Source organism: Lytechinus variegatus, chromosome 16 (assembly GCF_018143015.1).
Source record: "Lytechinus variegatus isolate NC3 chromosome 16, Lvar_3.0, whole genome shotgun sequence".
Lineage (NCBI taxonomy): Eukaryota > Metazoa > Echinodermata > Echinoidea > Temnopleuroida > Toxopneustidae > Lytechinus > Lytechinus variegatus.
Genome location: NC_054755.1, coordinates 28,918,792 through 28,935,818, shown reverse-complemented (window position 1 = coordinate 28,935,818; position 17,027 = coordinate 28,918,792). Strand labels below are relative to the sequence as shown.

At 35.7% G+C, this 17,027-nt stretch overlaps 1 protein-coding gene across 1 annotated transcript in view; it reads right to left on the bottom strand.

Annotated features, from left to right (window-relative positions):
• LOC121429530 overlaps positions 1-16,725 on the bottom strand; it is a 43,621-nt gene extending 26,896 nt beyond the window's left edge. The window contains exons 1-10 of the mRNA XM_041626589.1: positions 16,710-16,725; positions 15,782-16,129; positions 12,547-12,724; positions 10,808-10,998; positions 9,348-9,695; positions 7,781-7,987; positions 4,166-4,315; positions 2,931-3,275; positions 2,159-2,319; positions 1,088-1,201 (exon numbers count right to left, since the gene is read on the bottom strand). Of these exons, the coding sequence (XP_041482523.1) occupies positions 1,088-1,201; positions 2,159-2,319; positions 2,931-3,275; positions 4,166-4,315; positions 7,781-7,987; positions 9,348-9,695; positions 10,808-10,998; positions 12,547-12,724; positions 15,782-16,129; positions 16,710-16,725 (2,058 nt within the window). The remainder of the gene's footprint in view (positions 1-1,087; positions 1,202-2,158; positions 2,320-2,930; positions 3,276-4,165; positions 4,316-7,780; positions 7,988-9,347; positions 9,696-10,807; positions 10,999-12,546; positions 12,725-15,781; positions 16,130-16,709) is intronic.
• Between the last annotated feature and the right edge of the window lie 302 nt (positions 16,726-17,027).

Here is a 17,027-nt window from a genome sequence, read left to right as displayed (position 1 = left end):
GAATCGTAGTGAAAATTCGAGGACAAATCTGACAGTAAGATCATGGAAGATTTCACGGAAAAGACAGGGATGATCATATCTCTTTTGAAATATCAAGTAGGGCAGCGTTTTACTCCCACTAAGAATACAAAAACAGTTTGACTCTTTATAATTTCCAATAATCAATACCTTACGAAATATTTGTCGGTGTTTTCCCTTACGACATCATTATTGCAAAAGATGAGAGAGAGGTAAGTAAAATATTGAAAAAGAGAAGTTCTTTATAATTTCCAATACTCCATACTTTTACAAATATTTGTCGGTGTTTTCCCATAAATCATTATGATTGCAACTGATGAGAGAGAGGTAACTAAAATATTGAAAAGGAGAAGCTTGCCACCCCCCCCTCCCCGCGTGAATTTCTTCCTTATTCTCACCAGCAAACGCACAACGTGAAATCGAGTGCATAGTCATAGAAAATTATGGAATAAAAAGATTAATAACATTAAATAACCATTGCACATCATTTTAAACAGTCAAATATAGAAATGAACAATAATCATGATAAAATCTGTATCGGAAACATTGTTAGCTTTTCTGACATGGATCGAAGAGAACTCCGTTTTAGCGAAGGGCTGAATGTATAAATAAAAATCCTAGAGAATATTGACGTACGTGGGACGCGTACATTCCATAATCATATTAACTGACAACGAAGGTCGTATGTAGTTAGCATGAACGCCACATAATGTGTATGATCATTGAAAAGAGATGTGTACCCATAACCACTGTAGGATTTTAATCAATCAACTCATTTGTTTCTATTTATCAAATTAGCAACTGAATATAGGACAAAGTTATCAATTCGTTTCGGTTGCATCGTTTCCTGAGTTTCAACAAACTTTTGTTCTTTGAGATATCGAAATGTTTGTACTGTTGATTTACGGTGGCTGAATATTTCTTTTTCACTTCCTTCAAATCCATCCCCACTCTCTCACAGAGAGCATACCAGGCAGCTCGCGAAGCGCAATTACAAAAAAGATAACCAATATGTATGCATTACGCAGAAAGGAAAATTGATTGAAAAGATTTATTTTTATTTTTTTACGATTTCGGTTAGGTCATCGAATCCGACAATGAGAGATGAGATCCACGTTCCCTGGCTTTCCGGCCCTCCCTGGATAAGAAGCCCAGTGACATAGGATGCTTGGTCAAATGTTACCTATAAGTACGAAACGCAAAAGATAAACGATATAATAATACACCTATGTTTTTAAAATGATGGTGGATTTTAAAGATGAAGAATACAGATATCGATTCAATGGAAATATTAGCCTTATCTTTGTCTTGATTATGTATTTTAAAATTTGCTTGTTATGCTTTGGCATCTCTCTCTCCCTCTTACTATGTTTAGTATCAAAATATAAATTAATGTACGTCTACTTAAAAGAAGATATTACCGCTTGTGTACAGTGTATTTTCATTACAATTATCTATTTCAAAAAAGAAATTTCAGAAAATTGTTTACACCCATGCATCCCCACCCCCCCCCCCCCCCCAAAAAAAAGGACGTAAGAGTGTGTACCTTCATGTAATACGAAATAATGATCATTTCCCTGAATTACGATTTCTATTGATAATGAAAGTATTTTGACGAATCGATGTTATGGTTTAAATCAAATGATTTTTGGAAATTTAGTTTCGTCTTTCCTGGGGATAGCTATTGATACAGGGAGAATTATTTTTGCAGAATTACAGTGCATACTATTATGATAACCCCGATTTACTCTGACCTCTTTATCCTGTGAGAACTATACAAGCGATGATTAGAAACGAACTCTTAAACCTCGAAATATAGAGTAATATACAATCTCATCTACTTGTTTAATCTTCATTCTTAACTTAAATGTTTCATGAATCATTTACACTGCAAAAGCTCTGGTGTTGATTTAACACCAGCCCGGAATCTATATATGTCCACACCAGAGAAGTGTTAAACAACACCAGTTTCGTTTTGGTCTAACACCAGATAGGTGTTTGTACAACACCAATTAGTATTAAAACAGTATCGGTTTGATTCCAAACTGGTGTTGCTTTAATACTTCTCAGGCGTGGAAATATATAGATTCCGGGCTGGTGTTAAATCAACACCAGAGTAGGTTTTAGAGAAAGGTGATACCTGGAGGATCGAATCGCTTTTATCAGGGTCAGGTATCCAAGATGAGAGTCCAAGTAACCTAGCTTGGCTAGGACCATGTTGGTTGTCTTTCTGAGATGACGCAGTGAGACTAGAATCATCAATCCAACCACCTTCAAGACCCATGGGTATCAGACAATGTCCTGTTTAACATCATGATGATGAAGGCAAATTTATATATGTTTACGAGATTTGGTTACATCAAAGTGATTTTCAAAAGAAATAAGATTTTAAGAACCGATAAAGGCGTGCCATAATGTACAGTATGTACGAGGACCAGACGGTGAAACACCCCTTAGTCTGCCCCCTCCCCCAGAGCCATGCACTGCCAAAGATTTGGAATCCTTCAACCCCAAAGCTAGATCTTGTACCCTCCACTGCATGGGAAGGGCATGTGTAGTGACCCGGAAGAAGATGATGATGATGACGATGATGATGATGATGATGAAGAAGAAGAAGAAGAAAAATGTGAAAAAGAATTAGAAGAAAAAATGTAAGTTTTCCATAACACAAGAAACATACTCGGGCTCAAGCAGGACAACAAAGTGGAAAACACTTTCAACTCTTAACTTCATCGAATGCCCTACTAAAACTTGATTTGCGTATTCTGAATTTTTATGTTCTTTTGCGTTTGATTCCGCCACATCTCATGCAACAGGCGCCTGACAGAAAATATGAAGCGTCTTTACGGTATATTAAAAATGGATTTTTTTAAAAAAATTCTTCATTGTTTTGCTGATGACTCCGTACTCACCATCTCCAAGAGCGGTTCGCAGTTCAAGCTTAAATCCATATGCGATTCCATTCCCATCAGTGGTAAACCGAATCCATGCTCTCTCCGACCAGACCGTGAAATCGGACGGTACGGCACGACCGTTGATCGCCTGAACGACACTGTCTGTGTCGTTGGGAAATGCCCCATTACCTACGACGAGGAGGTCGCCCTCGTCGACGAGGTCGAACTCGATGAAATGGAGAAGAACGCCAAAACCCGAAGGAACCGTTATATGCCAGAGGATGAAGGCGTTGTTCTCATACGGCATGGGGTAGTTTGGCGAGGTCAATGTGTAGACGTCGGGCTCTTCCAAGATAATTGGTCCTTGATTTTTGTTTAAAGAAAAAGGGGATAAGAGAAAAGTGCATATTCTAATATTAATGACAATTTTTTCACAGTTGAATTGAAAATAGTTCAAATTAACCAGTCTTTGTTTTCGGAAGTTTTCGGAAGTCAATTAAGTTCAGGTGTGTTTATACTGATTTGTATATTTTGTTTATGGTTATACTGCCATTTCTATGCGTTGTGCTTATGCTTTAAGTTTTTATTAATGCTTATAGGATTATCTCTAAAAGTTGCATGATGGAACATATAATGTAGAAGAGGCTTGCATTAAGAATATTGGGAACAACGTGGTGAACCGTGAGCCTCATATTTGTTAATAATATACTTACGCTCAAATACTTTAATTTGTGCCTACGCCAACGCTGTAAAAATTATTGGGTAAAATGCTCCGTGAGGGTAATTATGTGTTCCACCCAATTGGGGCAGTATTTAACCCAATGCAAGAAGCATATTGTCTAGTAAGGTTAAAGAAATAAGCAGTAATTACATAAGAATGGGCAAAATTTTCATTACAATAGATAAATAGAATGCCTAAAAGAAATGCCCAATATTGGCTGGACACATAATTACCTTCATGGAGCATTTTACCCAATGTTTTTAGAGTGTTTTTATCAATAAACTCTAGTTATGTTTTTTTCTTATTCTTATACGTGTTCATACATGTGTTTTAATTTTTATCTATACATGTACTTCTTCTAAAACGCATTATGCTTAATATTCTATAGCTGAAATCATACTTGTACATATACTTACATATATGTATATTCGTATTTATACTTATACTTACTTTTACAGGTCATCATAACCTTATACTTGTACCGTGACTGAGACTTGAACTCAAACTTTGGGTTCAGGTCAATAGCACTTACTTGTTATAGCTGTCAGTTCCATCTTAAACCCTCGTCCCGAATCACTTGGATCGGTTCCGAAGAACACATACATGGCATTGGTGATACTCGTAAAGACTGGAAGAGTATCTGATGAAATTCGACCACTCCATCCTCCTAAAACGGTACCACCTTCAAAAAAAAACAAAGAGGTATCTTACATCTGGCGAGACAAGTATTTTCTTAACGTGAATGAAAACGTGACCTTGAAAAGAGGGGATACTATTACTTTTGCTTATTATTAGTTAGCACCAACGAGCACAAGTACCCCACGTACATACACACACACAAACACTAATTGCATATAGCAGGGATCTATGGTAAATGTATTGAAGGTTGTATAATATATGCATGTTTACGTGTGTGCATTTGAATGAGTTGAAATTGGAAATGTATATGTACTAAGGAATGTATAAATACCCTATAACACAGCAGCACACACACATACCCATCCCACAATTACTGACACAAATACTTTTTTGAAAATGAGAGGATTTGTGTTAAGGCGACCGCACAATTTACGATTGGTCTGCGACTCAATTTTGGAATAAAACGTAGAATTTGATGCTAATATTGAGACTTGCAATATCTTACTGTGTAATGTTCGAAATCATCGTACGAATACTTACTTTCAAATCTGTGTCTATGCTATCATCCTTCTTAGAATAAAAGCAAATTTAATATCTAGTCGTAATGATGTCATAGCAGTCGTACGACTCGCTATGATTTGAAACTAATTTGGCCTTTACTCCAAAATGAAGGCTTGCAATCTTTCAAAATGGGTATATTAGTATTATTTGAGTTAATTTCAACCTCAAATGAAATGATAATGTTCCGTTCACATTTTCAGAAAATGAGCAAAATGCAATTTGTTCCAAAATTGGATCACGAACAGTCGTAAGGTGTGCGGTGGCCTTTAGATGTAGAAGTAGTATGGTGTACAAGGGCTCACATGATAATAGGTACCAGGGGATTTATGAATGCTTAGTTATTAACATCAAAGATATTGAAGGTACAATACACACACATCCCACCCGCACTCACAAACGTTATTATAAAGTTACATGGATCTTTAATAGAAGAAGTATGGTATATAAATACACGTTTTCAATTTGTGCGAGATATGTGGGTTGAGAATAGATGTGCACTAATAGATGTATAAAAACATATACATTGAAATCAAAAGGTTTTATTGCACATACACAAACATCCTCTATCATTCTCTTTCACACACATACACACACACCCACTCACACAAGCATCCCATCCACACACATGAAAAGTTTCTTAAAACACATGCACACTCCAAATCTTTACACGCACACACACACATCCGCACACACCCTCCATGATAAATTGGTATGGATCTTCAGTAGATGTAGAAGTATTATGGTATACAAAGGAGTGCATATACAATCATGTAGCAAAGGATATAATATACATCCCATATATTTCACTAGCATCCGCTCGCAGACACGCACAACCTATGAATACAACCCTATGTACACCCAACGCACACACACACACACACACACACACACCCTTCCATGCAAGTGCCATCGGACATAGCGTTAACTATATAGGGTGCCAGACCACTCCTTGCTAACTAATGCGAGCATTCGAAATTTGGCGGGAAAGGGAGAAAAGTCAAAGTAACTTAACGTGATTGACCTGACATAGGGTTTGTACGTCAATTCTTTTCAATTAGATCTACAGTATCTCAGATCTATTCTTTAAAGCTATGTTAAACATGCGATCAATTACGATAAATCTATTCATTTATCAATCTTTTTTTATCCCTAATAAATAAAAAGGGTGAAACGCTCCGCGCTCCCCAATCAATATATTAGGTTATAATCTGTTAATTTTTTTATATATATTCTTTTTTTGTTGTGGGTGATAAATGAAAAAATAATGCTATCATATCAATATGACCTTGCACTTTGGTATGTCAGTAATGAATTGATTCTGTACCAATGTTCAAAATAAGCTAATTACGCTCCCAGGCAACGTGTTATCAATTAGTGATTAAAAACAAATTTTGCTAATAAATTTGATTACATCCATGTATGATCAAGTCAAAGCATTTTAGATTATTGGTATCAGATTCGGTATCAAAGGGCATCTCCATCCCGCGGCGCCTAGATAATTAGGCTTTCTCTGATGGTTTCATACCTTTCAAAAGCATTATAATGTGGAGTAGTAAAGTGAATGTTTATTACAAAATGATGGTAGTATATCTAATTTAAAAAAGACACAAGATATGTCATGTTTTAAAGTATTATATGAAAAGGAAGGTGACATATCAAATGAAATGAAAACACACTTAAATTTCTCCTCAACAATGATCTTCATTTTTTTAATGGAACATATTATAATATGAAAAAAGATAATTATAAGTAGATACCTTCGTTAAAGTAATATCAATCTGCCATACCACACACTCTCATGTATCACTGAAGACTTTTAAATCGGTATTTCTATTTGAATTTAACGTTCATTATTTAGTGGTTTTTTGTATTATATATCACAAGAGACCCCTTCCGCCATACAAACATCAATGGATTAATTTGGGTGGTTGTTTATTGATTTCATTCTCCGGGTATGACAGGACAAGGAATAATGTAAGATAAAAAAGTTATTATTATTATCATTATCATCATCATCATCAACAACATCATTGCTATTGCTATTATTACTATTATTATTATTACTTTCATTATTTTCATTAATATTAGTAGTAGTAGTAGTAGTAGTAGAAGCAGTAGTAGTAGCATGTTTACTTTGCTCTTTCCTCGTGCATTACTGGAGAAGAAACTACATATCATTTCAGTTAATATTCCCTACAGGCCTGACATGTATTAGATATCAAAATATCTGATGAGCTAACAATTCAACATGTATACTGCTGTATAGAAATTTATGTCACAGTTGTGTTATGGGATGATAAGACATAAATATCTCACATACCCAATAATATATCAATGCATAATCAATACTTAATCAATACTTCTACAGGAAGTATACCATCTCCAACTTTCATTAGAAAGTATTACTCATTCTTCCAGCTAAACTTCTGACGCACACACATTTTATGGGTTTCTTATTCGATACATTTCATGTTCTCCCTAAAAGGTCAACTCCCCCAATTCAGAGTAAAGTTATGACGTACAGATTGTTTGGTCAAACGTCCAAGGTTGACCAACACAAGTTTGATTGTAAAGAGTCTAGACCAGACAAATAATGGGTTCACTTCTGAACCAAAATCAGATTACTTTACAGATTGTTCCAGCATACAGATAGATTACAGATTGGAGTTTAGAGATTATAGTCACCATCAGACTTACTCATGTTCCTGTCCCGTTCCTGTATTATTCGTTATCATCATCATCATCATCATCATCATCATCAAATAATCATCTTTAATTAATAAATGTATATATGAACTGCACATCTTGCATTGATTCGTCTCATTATAAGTCTGGTTGAAAATAAAAGAGCATTAGATCCAACCCCAACACAACAATTGGTTATATCTGTAGTTAAAGCATAGAATACACCCGGGTTCAGAATACGGGCCTATGTTGTTATCATTACCTTGATAGTAAAAGAGACCATTTCCCACTGACAGGCCATCGTTGTCATAAGGCATATCGAAATCCAGAAAGCGGTTGCGGATGACGTAGCCCTTTGGAGCTGCAACGTGCCAGACTTGTTGATAGTTGTTAGGGTAGGAATGGGGGTAATGCGAGGAGGTGAGGATCACTGATTCTTCGGCCGGTACGAAGACAGGGGCAATGTTCTCTGAAATAGCAGTAATACGAATCCTGCATTAGTATTTACGTTTAAACAACATTTTTATCAAACATACACTTTCAATAAAACCTGATTTTACAGAAAAAACAAGATTTTGCAGAAAGAAATAACAGAATCAATCTGTAGATTCATAACAACAGGAATTTTTCTACAGTTTAACAGAACAGGTCTGTTTAAAAGGGGGAAATGGTGTTTTATTCAAGGAAATTTGTAAGGTTCCATAAACCAAATACAAATTTCCTGTAATTTTACATAATATAGTGTAAGATTACACAATCTGGTAAGATTACAGGTGTTGTCGAGACTCTGCTGCAGGAACTTCTTTTATTTTAAGGATAAATTTTCTAACAGTGTACGAGAATAGAAACAATTGCGATATATTAATAACCATACACTCTTCAAAACCCACTTAAGGCAAAGGTTTTTAACCAAGATTTTAATTTTTTGTAAATTGGTCATCCATAATTAATGAATGTTGTTGACTTTTAAGGGAAGAATTAACCTTTTTCCACAGTTTCATATTTATGATGTATGATTTCATTTCTGTTAATTCATTACTAATACTACTACCACTACTAGTAGTAGTAGTAGTAGTATATTCATGGTTTATTTATTTCAGTAACAACAATACACATGCGGCAGCCAACGGCTGAAAAACAAGTGTTTACAAAGTTTCATATAATTACAATGGGGAACCTTGATTTAAGCTACGCCTACCATTGTTCTTCATCCATTTCTTTACAATATATATATATATATATATATATATATATATATATATATATATATATATATATATATATATATATATATATATATATGAATCGGTCAATCGGATCTGGCTCGCCCTAACCATTAACCCGTCTCTGTGGTCTAGTGGTTAAGGCACCGGCGTTCAAAGCTGGGGGCCCGGGTTCGATTCCCGGCAGAGACATTTTTTCGGCATCACCAGTTTTTCCAAAGGGTAGATAGCTCTGGGGAACCTTGATTTAAGCTACGCCTACCATTGTTCTCTTCATCCATTTCTTTACAATATTTAAATAAAAAAGAGTTGCCAAAAGCTGTTGTACATGTAAAGCTTTACACACACACACATATATATATATATAATGATATTATATTATAATAGTTCACAAAAATACATGTCTTTAGAGCTGGTAAGATTTCAGAAAAATCGTTGAGTCATAATCTGAAACTGAATAATGGAAGGTAATTAAAGTAATTAACTTTTCATTCAAATATTTTTTTCTAAACATAACCTAGTAGTATAGTATAGAAGTAGTAGTAGTAGTGGGTTAGGGTTAGTAGTTTGTCCATTTCTATTTGAATTGAAAAATATATATATTACCAGGTTTAGGAATAGCCGTGACCTCAGCCAAAATACTACCGTTCACCGCATCGGTATAACTAGCGACTAACATAGTCATTCGGTGGGAATCTGATATCATGTCCAGGGGCTCTTCGTGGCCGCTTATTCCGAACCTCCAGGCCTCCAGATCGAAGAAATCCAGGCCGATTCCGACCACGAGGTACTGCAGCCCCACGTGGAGGTTCATGTCTATGAATCGAATTCTGAAGACGGAGTCCTTTGGTCCCTCGAAGGTCCAGTTGGCTGATAAGAAAAATCTCCAGGTGGATGTGTAAACGATGGGAGGATGAAAGAGCATCGGTTCGTCCAGTGATAATCGATAATTAGCTATTCAAAGAAAACACAGTTTGTCATGATTGGAAAATATCAAAGTGCTATCATGTTACCGTCTGACTAGACAGAAAGTCCGTGAGCAAGGCATTTAAAGGGGTGGTCCAGGCTTAAAGTATTTACAGCTTACTAAATAGAATAGAATTTACTGAGCAAAATGCCGAAAATTTCGTCAAAATCGGACGACAAATAGCAAAGTTATTGAATTTTAAAGTTTAGTAATATTTTGTTAAAAACAGTCGTCATGAATATTCATTAGGTGGGCTGATGATGTCACATCTCCACTTGTTCTTTTGTATTCTATTATATGAAATTAGGTTTATTCAATTTTTTTCCTCCAAGAACTAGAAAAATTGGATTTAGTGCATTAGATATCAATTGATGCAACTTATTTCATTATAAGGGAGACATATTATTCACACAAGTATGAAATAATGAAAAAAAATATGATTTTATGTAATAACATAAGAAAACGGAAAGTGGAGATGTGACATCACCAGCTCGCCTAATGAATATTCATGACGACTGTTTTCACAAAATATTGCTAAACTTTAAACTTCAATAACTTTATCATTTGTTATCCGATTTTGATGAAATTTTCAGCGTTTTGCTCAGTGAATTCTACTCTGTGTATTAAAATATAAATATTTTCAGCCCGGACCACCCCTTTAATCGACGGTGCTCTTATATCCTGCGTCAAAATAAATGTAAATGCTGTATGCATTCTTGGTGACACTTGTTTTCTATGTATGCACTTGTTTTCTTATTCCATCGCACTTTGCGATTTTGAATAAGGACGCACAATTACTAAAATGAAAAAAAAATTGATACATGTAACAGGCATTTAAAGCATGTGTGCGCACAGCGTTCACACATGGTATATGCACATATATTTGCGTGCTGTTGAACGGGTGATAATTTCACCATTACCGTGTTTACACTTATTAGGCTTTTGCATCGGCTGGCGGTTCTGAACCAAAAGCCGATAAAGTGTAAACACGGTACTTATCACCCAGCATTCATGCGCACGCCTGCGTTTCATCCATAGGCCTAGAACATCAACATATCATTATACATAGGGAATTTAATTAGCAGAGAAAACTAATTACGTGTGACGAATGATATCTGCATGGTGTATCCCGACAGAACATTGGTGTAGTCACTGACAAACAATATCCACAGCCACCTTGTTTCGGACTCATGGTAAGCTGTTATGTGTCGTTTATCTCCGGTCAACGTCTCCCGGATCGTATCCCGTCGACCTACCTCTTTCCCCTCGCCGATGTATAGGATGTCAAACCTTTGTATGATTCAATCGAAAAGCAATATTATTACAGAATGCTGAATAGATATTGTAACTCAAAGACGTTTGTGGCATTAACTGATGATGATACCATTACTAAGAATCAGAATTACAAAAAGAATTTATACGAGGCGAAATGAGATTATGAATTAATAGTATAATACATAAATAGACGCATGTCGTATTCATTTACATCAATTAAAATGAATATCACCTCAAGTTATTGATGTGTGGTGATTTGAGGTCATGTTTCAGGTGTGTACCATTACTGCATATATTAACATCCCGAAGTCACCAAATAACACCTAACAGTACATTAAAATCAAATATTGTGTATATCAAATTGTAGTTAGAAGGTCAAATAGGCCTGTCATTGACTATCATATTAAAATATAGGCATACGCTAACTATGAACCCAATAGATAAACGGTATGGTTTAGACACAACTAAAGAAATCAGATACAAGTATCACATAAGAGCTTTGATATATAAAAAATCAAGTAGCGATTGAATTTCGGAGTTGTATTAAATTGCAACTCTTTCGTCAACTCGTCACGATTAGTTCTTTAAGATCAATGTACACTCTCTCCCATTTGTGACTCCGTAATTTTGAGTATTTTAAGAATCACAACTCTCTGTAAGAAGGGAAAAGAGAAATATAAGAAATCAACTTTGAATTGGTTGATATTTGTGTACGATGTAGGTTTCGACACAATCGCTGATTTCAGCAATGCCGAAATAAAATTTAAAGAACACCACATTATGTCCAGTAACATGTTGGGACGTCGTGGTCTAGTGGTTACGACTCTTGTCTTTCAATCTGAAGGACGTGGGTTCGATTCCCAGCCATGGTGTGATTTCCTCCAGCAAGACATTTACCCACATTATGCTGCTCTTAGCCTAGATGATGTGAATGAGCGCATACATTCGTAATTCCGAAGCTTCGTTATTCCGGTTCGGATATTCCGAAGGTTCGTTATTCCGAAGGTTCGTATTCCCGAAGGTTCGTAATTCCGAAGGTTCGTAAGTCCGAAAACGAAATGAGGTTCGTGATTCCGATGGTTCGTTAGTCCAAAAACAAAGTGAGGTTCGTAATTCCGAAAACGGAATAAGGTTCGTTGTTCCGAAGGTTCGTTAGTCCGAAAACGAAATAAGGTTCGTTAATCATTATTTCGTTTTCGGACTAACGAACCTTCGGAACAACGAACCTTATTTCGTTTTCGGATTATGGAACCTTCGGAATAACGAGCCTTGGAAATAACGCCACAACTGTTCGGATTAACGAACCCTTTTACGTTTTCGGATTAACGAACATCGAGGTATAGGCAATTTACGTGTTTCGGAATTACGAACCTTCGGAATAAAGAACCTTCGGAATTATAAAGTGTAACCGTGAATGAGTACCCTCGCAGCTAAAGCCCGAGTATTAATAGCAGGGCTTTGTCTCATCTGACAAAAGCGCTTTAAGATTACGGCTTTTATTATTATGATCAAATAGATTTTATCTCTTGTATTCCTATCCCTATGATATAAAAAAATACTTACCCCCTTTGAGTATCAAGTGTCAACACACGGACGAGAATGTAATAATCTTCTGGTGCTTCGATGACATAGGAAATAAGAGTATTGGGTAAATAATTGTCTGGGTAGTTGGGTGATTGTAAAAACAACCGTCCATCTGTTTGATTCCGTACGTCTTCAGGATGAAAATCTACCATCTCCACTAGAAGAGATGAAATTGGGAAAAAAAAGTCAAGTTTTAGTTCCAATTGGTGAACACCTTGTAGAGTGAAGGAAAGGACAAAGTCCTTGCATGGGAAATTGATAAAAGGCCAGGTTTATCCCAACAACGAGTTAAGTTGAATAAAGTATGGAAACAGAAAGCAACCAAACAAGCAAGCAAGCTATTACTCAAGCATTTTTTTTTGCTTATATAGTTTGCCACTGCATTTGTTTTTTCATTACTTTGTCTTATCCTTAAATTGTTTTCATGTCTAAATTTTGTTATGACACTACTATAAATTTGTCACATTACAATGTACTTTCATGTCATACTACGATTATGTTTTATGTATTGTGAATTTATTTTGACTCTACAATAAATGCAGAAACTCCTGCAAAAAAAAACAGTTTTGATCATCAAATCGGATCCAAATTACAAAAGGTAAGACATTTCTAACTTTAACGTATTTTAAACAAATGACGTAACGCATCAAGGGCAGTATGGAATTGACGGAACGCAAAGTGGCAAAATACACCCTATATATTATCCCCCTGCATTTTTGAAATAAATATCAAATATTTCATTTTCCTCGATAATGTAAAAATTGGTTCCATTTCTTATGGAAGAAATAAAGTCATCACTAACTCTAGTTAAATACCATGAAATTAATAATTAGTGAATCCGTTATATCATTGCCTCTTTCATTTGATAAAGCTCAAGGATGTGCATGCTACTATTTTATAAAAATAAACAAAACTTAACGATGCCATGTAGCTGTCATTATTTTCAGCCGATTTTGATTAAATTTTCAAGGTTATACTTCGTCAATATTCTTCCATTTATTAAAGTGAACTTATTGTTGAGATGGACTATAAAAGCAAAATATTACTTTCGAACCAGGTGATACATATCATTTTCATGTTATTCCTGAACATTAATGTTACTCTTTGGAAAGATAGTGTGCATAAACTTCATTATCGAAGTGAATGGGGTAAGAAATTGATCATAATTACTGTGACTAATTTTCATATCGTCTGGATGTGAGTTACTAGATTAATGTTACGCATCAGAAACTTTAATTTCCAAGGCAAAAGGGTAACATTTCTCTTTCTAGATTAAAAGAAAATAAGGTATACATAAAAAAAAATGAATCGTGGACGTGTGAGTATAAATGCACATTAAATCAACATATACGATGGTGAACTGGCGGATCCAAGGGGGATGTGCCCCCCCCCCCCTCCTTGAGAGGCATAATCACAATTTGTAATGTAAAAAATACAAGTGTGCGCCCCCTCCCCTTAAAGGGGAAGATCTTTTCTTTTTTTATTTGCTTATCAATTTTTTTCGCGGACGAAATGTCTTTAATTTTTTATTGAAAACCTTTTATTTTGGGTTGTTTTTGTTGTCAAATTTTTCTTCAGGAAAACGTGCCCCCATCCTGGATCCGCCCCTACGATGGTGACATGGTCACAATTGTTGGTGCATGGTTCAACGCACTTTTTTTGTCCTTCGAGATTGTACAAAGAGACCCAGAGTACTTCTCAGATTGATGGGTGACACTATGTTCCATCACGTGATTTACCTACTCTTCACCAATCAAAGGAAGATTCCTAATAATATGCGGAATCAATTCTAAATGATAGGTTCTAGCTATGTAACCTGTTCCTTACAGCTCATAACCGTTGATTTAATCTTCCCAACTTCCGTGCCATCCTACCCACCACATATTCCTATCAATAAAAATCTTTGTTAGGATTCATAAAGGTGATAGTATTCAAACAAATTATGAAAAGCTACGAATCAAAGTGGAATGCGATATTCACCAAACGCAGTTGCTCGGGACGGCAAACAAAATAGGATATTCATTCGAGTAAAGTGTAACTTAATACCACGGTCACATTTGTTCCACGGCGGCCTTACAGCGAGTCGAAAACAGCCATTTATTTTTTGTTGTACCAGCTACATATAAGTGGTTTGAATAAAATGAATAAAACGACTGTTTTCGACTCGCCGTACGGCCGCCGTAGAGCAAATGCGACCAAGGTATAAGAATTGTCAGAGCATGCTGAGTGAAAACATAAAATGAAGACTGGGTCGGTTAGAAAGCCCCCACACATTATCCAAATGAAAATAAAAAGAGTCAGTGTGTTTAATGAAATCTCGGAAGCCATTGAAAACTTTAAAGAATGGTATCCAAAAAATAATATTGAATGTGTACTTTCTAGCCGATTCGCAATCGCAGGCATAAGCGTAATGAATTTCTATGGTAACGTAATAAAAAAATTCGGACAGGTTGGAATGACATCTCCTTGACGTACTGCCCGCTGACCAAACAACCGTTGTATCTCTGTCATCGTACATACTTTTCATGATCATTCTGCTTGGAAGTGAAAGTCAATCGAAAAACCCAATAATTTCACACGATTTTGAAGGTTATTCAGCCGATCCAGGTTTGTAAACCCTAATTATAATTTCTTAGTTGTTTCAGTCATAATTTACCGGAACATGCATATCGCGAGTGCTTAAACAGCAAATTATAATTTTATATAGCAATTTTTTATGGTTGAATGTTAAATCAACATTTGAAAGGTTGGAGGAGATGACAACCTTTTCCAAATGTTACATCCAACCTTGTATAAAGCTGAATCCAACATTTAGCGTTATGTAGAATAATAATAATAATAGGCATTTATATAGCGCCATCTATCTAGAAATATTCTATTCCGAGGCGCATTGTTATTATTATTATTACCCCGGCTTTAGCTCGAGCTGCCTCTCAGCGCTCATGCATTCAAGGAATTATTCCTACCATTTAAAGTGGTAAATGGAACATTTAGAAAATGTCACTCCTCCAACCTTTCAAATGTTAAGTTAACATTTCTTGTTTTTAGAGTGAAGGTTAATATTTAGACTAAAAGCTTCAGTCTATAAAACTGTTAGTTCCGCTGAACTAAAATGGTAAGGGCCTACACTGGGGAAGTAAGAAATTGTTAGATAAATTTGCAAAAAAGACGGTTATTCCTGTTTATTTATTGTTATATTTTTATTTAAAAATACCTTTGCCAGCGACTTCAATTGAGAATCCGGAAAAACCGAAAGCGGAATCGGATACGAATTCCATCCATGCTGTCCGATGCCGGGTATTGATATCCGACGGAAGTGAATCCCCCGAGACCGTGATCAACCGAGTCTCTTCGAGTCCCGAAACATTTCCGAAACCGATCTTGATGTAGTCGTAGGCTGGTTCCAGGTCAAAATGGCTGAAAAACAAGACTACACTTTGGCTCTCTGCAACGCTGATCAGCCACGTTTGACGGATGTTTGTGGTATAGTTGTCTGGGTAGTCTGGGGATGTGATGTTCACAGACCCGTTGACTGGTACATCGATGTCTATGATTCTTTTACCTGAGACAAACGTAACGAAATTAAAATGGCATGAGATGTGCATTATTTGCTTTATCTGCAATGAAATATGTAAGTAACAGATTTTCCCGTTGCAGCAGTCATAGCCAAGTAAAGGAAATAAAGAAATTTACAAAATAATGCGTGTCCTGGTTTGTAATATAAGTACACGTACGTACTTCAGCCAATGGCCCCTATTCAGAACTCCCGTGCATACATAGAAATCAATTACCATGTACATACGATTTCAGGATCTCAAAATAAAACAAATCAATGTACAAGTAAAACAAACACAAAAAGGGGAAATCATTATACATTTATAGCTTTATTAAATTTTCCCCCAAGAACAACAATTCTAGAAAGGAACATATCGGTATTAAATCTGTCCAATCGCATATCGTAAAGACGATTTAAATACTTATACTGTCATGACTGTCATGACTGTCATGACTGTTAAGTTCAGTGATATGATTTTTTAAGTTCATGTTTTCTGACATTTATTAGATGAGATTCCTAATAGTTTCGGCTTTCAACCAATAATTGGCTAGGGAATACACTGATTGAAATGTGTCTATTTACTGACCTTTCCTATCATGCATTTCGCAGAACTTTGAAAATATTATGAAATTGATCGTTGAAAGACGAAATATGAAATTGAATCTCATTCATTTTATTCCTAAGGTACTTTTTTTGTATGAACTACGCCCAGAAATCAATATCAAACGAATTCGGCTAGGGTTCAAGGCGGCGCCATTACTGAAATTTCCCTCCTATCTGTAATAAGATTTGTCGTATATCAACCTTTACAGCAGTTCACGCTTTCCTTTTGGTTAAGTAACCCATTGATTGCTCCCATTGTTGCCAGATAGACAACTGTTTTCTTTCAAAAAATTATTCCCGG